The following is a 10,776-nucleotide window of genomic DNA, read 5'->3' on the forward strand; positions in this document are numbered from 1 at the left end:
CAGAAGCCCTGGTAGAACAAGGATGTGCAATTACTTCTCAAGACATGTGATATGGCATTCAGGTCTGAGGACAGGGTTTGGTATAACAAGGCAAGAGCGGAACTGAGGTGGGGCATCAAGGAGGCAAAAAAGGACTATAAAAGGAAGATTGAGGACTACTTCACAAATAATGATCCATAATGGGCTTGGCAGGAATTAAACACATCACTAATTACAGGGGCAGCAGCCCCATATTGATCAATAAGGATGCATCACTGGCAGAAGAATTGAACTGCTTCTTTGCCCAATTTGAACTGAATAGGTCTTCCTCTACAAACCACCGGTACTCAACTGTTCACAGTACAAGAGTATGATGTGAAGCAGGTGCTTAGAGCAGTGAATGTGAAAAGGGCTGCTGGCCCTGATGGGATGCCTGGGAAGGTACTCAAAGCACATGCTGACCAGCTCTCAGTTGTGTTTACAAATATTTGTAACCTTTCTCTTACACAAGCCATTCTTCCATCTTGTCTCAAAACTTCCATAATTATTCCAGTTCCCAAAAAGCCCTTTCCTGATACTTTAAATGACTATAGACTAGTAGCTCTCACACCCATAATTATGAAGTGTTTTGAAAGACTGGTCTTAAAAGATATACAGGATTGTCTCCCATCAAATCTTGACCCATACCAGTTTGCCTATCAGAATAACCGATCCACAGAGCTATTGCCATGGCTCTCCACGTTGCACTGAAACATCTGGAGCATAGTGGGAGCTATGTAAGGATGCTTTTTGTTGATTACAGCTCAGCTTTTAATACCATCATTCCAGATATACTGATTAAGAAGTTGCTAGAAATGGGCCTCTCCTCTCACATCTGCTGTTGGATAAAGGACTTTCTTACTAACAGACCCCAAACTGTTAGGATTGGCAGCTATTTTTCCTCCACTCTTGCTCTTAGCACTGGCTCTCCACAGGGCTGTGTGCTGGGTGCCCTTTTGTATTCACTCTACACCTACGACTGCACTCCCTCTTGTCCCACTAACTCTATAATAAAATTTGCAGACAACACCATGACTCATATCAGGAAGAGACAAGACAGCCTATAGGTCAGAGGTTCTCAGACTGGTCTTGTGGTGCAAGAGTCATAACCTCACCCTAAACATCAAAAGGACCAAAGAATTGATTATAGACTTCAGAAGATGCAAAGCAGAGCCTCTCCCACTATATATCAATGGAGTCTGTGTGAAAAGAGTTCATAGTTTTAAATTTCTAGGAACTCATATTGCTGACAACATTACTTTGTCAGTCCACACTATGGCCACTGCAAAAAAGGCCCAACAGCGCCTGCACTTTCTGAGGCTGCAGAAAAATAGTGGTCTGGGTGAGAAGTTGCTACTTACTTTTTACTGTTCTACCATCGAGAGCATTTTGGCATACTGTGTAACGATGTGGTATGCTGGGTGCTCTGTAGCGGATAAGAGATGCTCCAGAGAGTTATAAACACAGCACAAAAAATCATTGGTTGCTCTCTTTCTTCTTTGGAAGAGATTGCAAAGACCAGACTTCTCTCTAGAGCACTAAAAATCTCCACAGACCATTCTTATCCTGGACATTCATATTTTGAACTGTTACCATCAGGGAGGCGTTATAGGTGTCTTAAAATGAGGACTAATAGACTGAGAAACAGTTTCTTTTCCAAGGCAATAACTGTCTTGAATCAAACAATGCATATGTGATTTAGCCCTATGTATATAGTGGCATTTTTAAACTATCTAACTTACTACATGTTTTAGATAGGGTTTAGACTAGGTTTTTAATTATTATTTTAATTTTTAAATACTCTGTAGTGTGATTGTGTTGTGGTGTTTGGGAGACGGTGCTGGAGTAGCTTTCAAATTTCATTGTATTTGTAGAATGCAATGACAATAAAGGTATTATATTCTATTCTAAGATTGAAAAGATTTATTTCATAGCTCTAACATGTATCATCCTACCTGTACCTGCCATTAAAGAATGAAAAGCTGAAGATATGGTTGTCCATATTCTGAACAGAATTATTGAGATAATTTACAGTTGCCAGGGAAGCTGATGTGTTAATCCTTGTTAGGATCATTCCAAGATGCCCGGCTTTGTTTATATAGCAGTATAGAGTTTAGACATCTTCATCCTTGGAAATCATTTTCACATCTAAGCCAAAGACTCGGTCTTTAAAAAGGGAGGAAAATAGATGGGCTGTACTTCCAGAAATTATTTCAAAAGTTGCACAAACAAAATACAAGTAATCCTCATTTAGTGAATGTCTCATTTAGCAACCATTCGCTTATGATGGTTATGAAAAGGGTTAGGGTTAGGGTTAAGTTCTTTTTTGTTTCTAATTCATCTTGTGTCGGTATCTGAGTCTTATTAGAGCCATGGTGGCACAGAGTTCAGTACTGCAGGCTGCTTCTGCTGACTGCCGATTGCCTGCAATTTGGCAGTTCAAATCTCACCAGGCTCAAGGTTGACTCAGCCTTCCATCCTTCCGAGATGGGTAAAATGAAGACCCAAATTGTTGGGGGTAATATGCTGACTCTGTAAATTGCTTAGAGAGGGCTATAAATCACTTAAAGCGGTATATAAGTCTAAGTGCTATTGTTAAACTGCAAATGCCAATGTGTTACAGTATAATTCTTACCCCTATAAATGCCATCCAATGCCACACAGCATTGCAAGACTACAAATAAAAGGTTTTTTTAATATCATGCCTCTTACCCATTGAAGTAGCATAAGCCCCAATATATTATTGTAAGAGATATGAAGTGCAATAGGATAACAAGTTGGAAAATAGATCATGTGTTATGTCAGTAAGCTGGACATTAAAGTACCAGGGATAAGGCATTAGTTAAAACTCTTACAAATTTTTCCAGCAAGTCAACCCAACAGATATATAGTTATATCCTGTTTTTATAACTGTAGGTATCATTTTTAAAGCTGTTGTGAACAAGACTGGTGGCGAAATATCCTTTTACTGCTGACAATGTTTGTGGTCTCCTTGGTTGTTAAAGACTGCAACCAGCACAAAGAGCACAAGATGGATTGCATGGCATCCTGCCATCTCTTGCAACATCCAGGGCCTGCCGCTAAGATGGCTCCTGGATCCTGTCTAATGTTGACTCCATTATAGTTAATTGCTTTGAATAATTTGTCTCCATGTGATAGTTAAAAAAAAACCCACTCATAATTTAGAGATGTAGAAAAAATAACTGTTCAACGCTTGCTTATAGTTTTCGTTATAATAATTTTGGTACTGTACCCTTTCCAGGTTCTACAATGGTTCCAAAACACAGTACATTTCCCTGGCCAGGAGTTGTGACATTTCTGCTTCTCTTCTGCACATGCTTAATTATTTGTGTGATCAGAAAATGGTGTCAGCATCAAAGAAAAATGTAAGTACTCTGTATGCCCCTCAAAATTGCTACTTCATTTTGTGTATCATTGTGAAATTACTCCTATACAAAACAGCAAGATTAATTGCAAAAAGAATTCTTTATATTTAGAATGAAAGAAACCAGCAGGCTTTTTTGTATTTTTAGAAAAGTTATTAATAAGATACAACAAAGAGTTACTATGACAACAAAATATGGCAGTGATTGCCCACTAAAAATCCTACATACCTTATAGTTATTTAAATAAGTAAAAAACACACAGTAAGGTCCATATAATATTAATTATCAGCATGAGACTAAACTATTGAAATCTGGGTCATATTAAGTGATATATTCTCATGTTTAAAGAATGGCATATCTATAATATTTAAAAACTATGTATGTCAGGGCAACTGAATAAACCATTACTGTAATACTTTATTCTTGATTTACCTTGTGATTTCATTATCACAAATCAACCCAGTGGCTTTGATATGCATTGATTTGGTATTACTCAAAAGAACAAAAAGAAATTCAAGTATCTTAGCAATACTACTAATTTTAATAGTTCAGAAGTTGTGGGAGCATCATCACCTGAGACTTTCAAGAAGAGATTGGACTGCCATTTTTTAAAAATGGTGTAGGGTCTCCTGCTCGGGGTTGGGGGGTTGGACTAGATGACCTAACAAGGTCCCTTCCAACTATGTTAATCTGTTAACCTTTCATTGAAAGGGTATATTAGGTCCCTGCTTCAATGTAAATTAGTGACAGGATGGACCTATTTTTATGCCTAATTATGTTTTCATGGTATTCATTTGCTTCTTAATTGTATCTAACTATTCTGATTGCTTATTGTGTATGTTCATTTGCTGCACATTTTAAACAGGATTATTTCCATTATAGTATGAACAAACCTCCGTCTTTCAAGCCACCTCCTCCACCAGTTAAGTATTCGTCCATCCAAGTCTATAATGAAATTTACTCATCCAGTGATGAATTGGAAAATCTGAAATCGGCCTGAAAATCTATTACGATCCAGCATCAAATGGCGTGCTTCTACTGTATGGCTTTTATAATAAATGGCAAGCGTGGTAGTGTCGCACATTCCCATTTGGACTGCTTAATCTTGTATTTCTGCTAAAGTATATGACATTTAGCATAGTCACAAACCCATATTGCCTTTTGTAATTGGCACATAATGAAATCAAACATATGGCAAATGAGAGCTAGTGAGCCTTGGCAGAGGAACACTGAGTCTGTATTCAATATACAAATGTAATTCATTGTTTGAAAGACTAGGGATGCATGAAAGACTATATGTATGATAGCAATAATCTCAACTATGTTTCTTTACATCTTATAGCTACATGTTTGCTAGAGTGGAGATGCTTGCAAGGGTTACCTGTTTTTCCAGACGGTGGCTTAAAATGAGAAAGCCACATTACTGTATATGAATAGAAAGAATCAGAAGTGGTATTCAGCAGGTTCTGACCAGTTCTGGAGAACCCATAGCAGAAATTTTGAGTAATTCAGAGAACTGGCAAATACCACCTCTGACTGGCCCTGCCCCCATCAATTCTCGGGCAAGTCCCAGCTGATTGGCTGGGTCTTCTTTGTTTGCCCTACACAGGAGAATGGAGCTGGAAAGCAGGTTAGTGGGGTGGGGAGGGAATGGGATTTTGCAATATCCTTTCCCTGCCATGCCCACCAAGCCACGACTACAGAACCAGTAATAAAAAATTTCAAATCCCACCACTGGAAAGAATCAATAATAAATTAGGCACAAATGCAAAGATTCCATTAGGGAATTCACTTCCACTAGCTGTATGTACAACTATGTGTAGAAATAAATGGATTTGCAAAAAACTGAAAATGAAAGAACAAACTCCAATAGAATAGAATATATGTATCTCCAAGTTGAAATGTGGAGTCCTTGGTGCTCTTTGAGTTTGACTGTTTGCTTGCAGATGTCTCATTACCCTATTCGATAACTTCATCAGTTCAAGTAGTCCTCAACTGACAACAATTCATTTAGTGACCAAAGTTACAGCTGCGCTGAAAAAAGTAACATGACTATTTTTCACATTATCGTCACAGCATCCCCATAGTCATGTGATCAAAATTGATGATTTTATGATGGTTGCAGTGTTCCAGGTCATACTATCACCTTTTGCAACCTTCTGATAAGCAAAGTCAATGACGAAGCCAGGCTCATTTAACAACCATGTTGCTAACTTAACAGCTGCAGTGATTCATTTAAGAACTGTGGGAAGAAAGGTCATAAAATGAGGCAAAACTCACTTAACAACTGCTTTGCTTAGCAAGAGAAATTTTGGGCTCAGTTGTGGTCATAAGTTGAAGACTACTTGTATGTAATATCCCTGGTGGAGACTGACTCTGAGGGAGAGGAGGAACAGCCAACAGGGAGTGGAAGTGTGGCTCCGGAGGTTGTGGAGGAGGCTGGGAAAGGGCAGAGGCTGGCTGGGCAGTCAGAGGGCCATCCCCTCTCCATCCTAGGGCACACAGGGAGGAGAGGATAAGGGAGAGATGTGGTCTACAGGGGAGGAGAGGGCATTAATCCTCTTCATGGGCTGCAGCTGTGACAACTGGATAAGAGGACAGACATGCGTATGGGCGAGTGCTGGAAACAAAGCATGGAAATATGTCTAGTTTATTGTTCCTCTCTGAGTTTGGCATCCTTCCCAGTATGTGTTCTGATATCTATGGACATCTTCAAGCCCTTATCTTGCCTAGTTTGTTTTTTACTCTTTATAATTTAAACAGCATTTCCTCCTTCTTGTAACTGCTTGCGTGGGAGTTTTTTGTCTCCAGTCAAGGATATTTGGAGCTTGGAAGCAATGTGAAGGAATAAAAGGGGCTTCATCTGTTTTTTGTGATTGTGTTTATTTTGTGTACCACCCTGGGTCATCACATTGTAATAATGAGTGTGAGCTTTGCTTCCTCTTTATATGCAGTAGCTTGCCCTGTCAGTGTTGGTGGGATTGTTTTTCCTTTGCTAGTTCCTTAATCAACGTTTTGTTTTCTGCTTGGTTGTTTCCCTGGTGTTAATCCCTGCTTAGCTGGGTATTGGCTGCTGGAGTTGATGTATTCTGGTCTTTTTGTTTACTCTGTTGATGGCTGATCTGTCTGAATGTCAAACTTCTTGGAGTTCTCTAACATTTTTGGATTTAGCTTGATCTAGAATACTTGAAATTTTACAGTTGAGAACTTGGTTGAATCTGTCCATATGTTGTGAGATTAAGCAGTTTTCACTGTGTCTTCTGACTGCTAATTGGTGTTCATGGATGGGCTCTGCCAGTTTTCTGCTTGTTTGTCCTACATAATATTGTAGGACTTACATAGTAGGTTGTAGGTGATTCTTGGTTTTTTCCCCCTTCAGCTACTGGGTCTTTTGGTTTACTTATTTTGTTATGGTCTGTTGCACAATCAGCCAGATGTTTAGACTGAATTTGGCATTTTTATCTACCTATCAAGTTCCTTCCAAGAATAAACAGGTGTTGTTTGTTATATTAAAAATAACATTGTAAGCTGTCCCAAGGAAAGCTGCCTTTTGAAACTGTTGATAATTTTGTCAGTGCTAATGGTATTCAAGAGATGCTGCAATTGTTTTGTGATTGCACCGAAGACATCTATTACTATTGGCACCGAAGACATCTATTACTATTGGTACTACCTTTGTTTCTTTTGCCACAATCATTCTATTTCTATGTGCAGGTTTTTGTATGATGTTATCTTCTCCAGTTCTTTCTCCTCTATTCTGCTGTCTCTGGGTTTTGCCATGCAAATTGTCCAGACTCTTTTTTTATTTCTTCTTCTCAGTTTTGTATGCTTTTCTTCTTAAAGTTTGGTCTTGTGCAGCAAGAATTAATCCCTCTGTTTCTTTCTATAACTTTGCTACTCTTAATCAATTTGTCTATTTTATTATCCTATTGGTTCTTGTTTGTGCTATCTGCTTTGCCTCGTGTTTTTTTTTAGGTATTAGCCATGTAATATTTGTCTTGCCATGTTTCTTTTCTGTTCTTTTTGGTCCTTCCTGCAGTCCATCCATATATCATCCACTTCCCTGTTTGGAGCAACACTGGCCTTTTGGAGGGCTTTACAATATTTGTATGCTACAGTAATGATATGTGGTCATAATTTTGAGAGGGCATGGTTTCTGTTTGGTAGTATTATCTTTTTCATAGCTTGAGTTGGCTGTGTTGTAGACAGATCAGTGGTTGGGCACTTAAGTTGGGCATCTACTTAGTTAAAAGATGTTGTATAGGCGGTGTGTTTCCTTTTTCTGGTGTTCTGGGTTGCTGCAATGTGTTTGTGTTCATCTGAATAATGTTCTTACATAGCTCTCTTATGGGAAGTTGAGTTGTTATTTTGGTAATGGAGCACTTGGCTATCTACTGTGGTTTGTTTTTCAATAGGCTTGCATTTCTAATTTGCTATTGTATGTAAGCAGGAAGCAAACTGCACACACACTTGTTCTAAGGTTGTTACTTAGTTGAGTAGTGAAACATCGGCAAACAAGCCACCAAACTCAAAGAGCACTAAGACCTCCCCAATTAAAACTGTTCATAATTTCTCAGGTCAAAGCATTTCTTTTTAGAAATTGCATACTTTCCATATCTTGACTAAACATTGTTCAGGGGAGTATATTTCAGTTGTGGAGAAAAAAAATTGCAGGCACTGATTACCCTGCGGACTAGATAAGTGTTTATTTTTTAATGCTTAACTGATGAAACTGTTAAACAGATTCATTTCTTTCTAAACCTAAAGCCTAATTTATGTTCAAAATGTTGCTATTATATTGCTCTGTTTATGGCTACTGTAATGCTGTATTATACCCCTCTCCAACCCATTACTGAGCCAATCTTAAATTCACATAAATCTCTAGAGAAAGATGCTAATTCTGGAAAGGTAGAAGGAAAGAGAAGAAGAAGGCAACCAGCAGCAAAGCAGATCAATTCATTTTCTGCAGCAATGTTGGAAGACCTCAAAGTTAGAGATATATCATTATATATCATTATTGGTGGGGAGGAATCTATCTAAATGGCTGCTGGGAGTCCAAAAGCCCAGTTTTTAAATGGTATTTTCTCTCTTATTTCATCACTGTCCAAGGGCAGACTCAAGGTGCATAAAATCTATTTGGCCTTGTGATCTATTATCTTGGGATGAAGTCAGTGTGCTGGAAATGACCAGCAACAGTTGCAGTGAAGGTAGGAGAGCAACAGTAGCAGTAACAAATTCTAGACCAACATAATGTTCTGCCAACTCAAAGATGAGTAGATAAAAAACGCTATGCAACCATCTTGAATTTGAAAGGGAAAGAGGATTGTGAGTGCAGATGATATATATGTTGCATTTGTTTTAAATCCAAGAGATCTTTCTGTGAGAACACGTGTCTTCTGCTACATTTTCCTTGCATAGCCTTAGAAGACAGTACTGACTCTTCAGTAGGGAAAGCCTCAAAATTAGGTTTAAGTATTTGATCGTTAATTAAGTTTCTTTCAACATTCTTAGGCCAAGCATGTTAAGATAATAAATGTGGCTTAAATGTCCCTGATTTTAGTGAGCCTGGCCTATGTATGACTCACAATGAAACCAATTCTTATTCCCTTCTTAGATGACTCAAAGGGGAAACTAGCGGACTTTCCCACATGTCAAGGACCCCACTTTTAGGAAAGAGATCTGTATAAGCTCACAGAGTGCCCAATTGTGTCCTGAATGGGATGAAGGTTACCCACCCAATAACAACTCAACATATTCGATATAGTCACTTTTGCAGGGGGCGGTATTCTCTATGCTGAGCAGCATTGGCAAATGATAGAATCACAATGATTGCACCACAAAAAAGAAGATGGGAATTAGGGTTAAGAATATCACTCCCCTCCATTCAACTTTATTCTAAATTCAGGTCTCTGGTGCACAAGGATGTTCTCTCCAAAATGGAGAGAGACAGTGACAAACAACTAAATGCTCTAATAGCAGAACATGAAGGATATTACCATTTCATTGTTACCAAATCTTATTTTAATCCCTGATTCATGTTCTAGTTATGATTTTTATGAGCATTGGGCAATGATATTTTTCTTTCAGTGTTCACATATAATTCAAATTAGTATTGCATATCCTAAACGGCATTTAGAGAGTAATTTGACAATTTATTATTTTGTTATATATATGTAACTGTTATGTCATAGTCACTTAATTTATATATACGTACATGCACATTTACACATAAACTGAAGTATATATATTTGAAGCATGGATGGAAAAACTAATAAATTATGATGTTGATGTATATGTAATAGTGCCCAATCACCACAAGGTGGCTCTATAGTTCAACATTTTATCTTGTTTCAGGCATAATAAAAATAACATCTTTCAAGGATTTCTGGTGATTTTTATCTACAATCTATATAGTTTTCTTGGTAGCAATTTGGAAGTGATTTGCCGTTGTGATCTGCAATTTCCCCCCAGCTTCATGCTCAACATGAAACTCTATAGTTTATTGAAGCATATCTTGAAGATACCCAAACTAAGTATAGAACCATGCCTAGTCTCAGAAATAGTCAACCACATGTTTTATGATAAGAACTCAGACTAATAGTAGTCACTAGTTTGCTAATGCAGTAAAGTGAAAAATGAATATGTGAGGCTAAAAAGAGATAACCATACAGACAAAATAAACTGAAAATAGTATTTATCAGAGGGATTTTCAAGAGATTTGTGGGTGTTTTCAGATCGATGGTTTGAACAAAAAGTGTGCAACAGCTATTCTGTCTTTCTTAGCAGACTTTAGTAGAAGGTAAAAAGATGAGAAAAGCTGTAGGAGAACACAGGGCATTTACAAGTAAGAAATAGTATTTTCTGGTCACTGTTAAACTTTGTGAATTAACGAGACAGAGCAATGGTGTAATAAAAACTTCCTTGGAAAGCACTTTGTATGATATAGAGCAATTTTTCCCAATGTGGTGTCTCTGGGATTTGGGGAGATGGGCCAAGAGATCAGAAGGACACAAGCTTGAAGAAAAATAATTGGACTAAAGAATCTGCCTGTTACCATTCTGTATATTCTGCAAGAACCATTAGACTCTTGAAAAGTTCATCTTTCATCCATTCAGGTCTCTCAGCTTAAGTTCAACCGACAAGATGCTTTAGGTGTCACTAGTGTGCCATTTCAACAAGTAAAATGATCTCCCAATCTTTACAAAATTAAATTGAAAAAAGTATTTGGATGCTTGTGCAAAGTTGTTGAGGAGGATATCAAAAAAATTGTTGCTGTCATCCTAACTTTCATTTTCCCAGAAGCAAGTAATTGGCTACTATGAGAAACAGGATACTGATAAACTCTTGACTTGATCCAACCGGCAACATCCTG

The 10,776-nt window shown here is 37.9% G+C and overlaps 1 protein-coding gene across 1 annotated transcript in view; it reads left to right on the forward strand.

The window, feature by feature from the left end:
* Window positions 1-9,768, forward strand: part of CD96 (CD96 molecule) — a 42,232-nt gene extending 32,464 nt beyond the window's left edge. Inside the window, exons 14-15 of the mRNA XM_087937412.1 lie at window positions 3,281-3,404; window positions 4,287-9,768. Of these exons, the coding sequence (XP_087793538.1) occupies window positions 3,281-3,404; window positions 4,287-4,404 (242 nt within the window). The 3' untranslated portion in view covers window positions 4,405-9,768. The remainder of the gene's footprint in view (window positions 1-3,280; window positions 3,405-4,286) is intronic.
* Window positions 9,769-10,776: the final 1,008 nt, after the last annotated feature.

Source organism: Pseudonaja textilis, chromosome 7 (assembly GCF_049901715.1).
Source record: "Pseudonaja textilis isolate UNSWEBS1 chromosome 7, rPseTex1.2, whole genome shotgun sequence".
NCBI classification, from domain to species: Eukaryota; Metazoa; Chordata; class Lepidosauria; order Squamata; family Elapidae; genus Pseudonaja; species Pseudonaja textilis.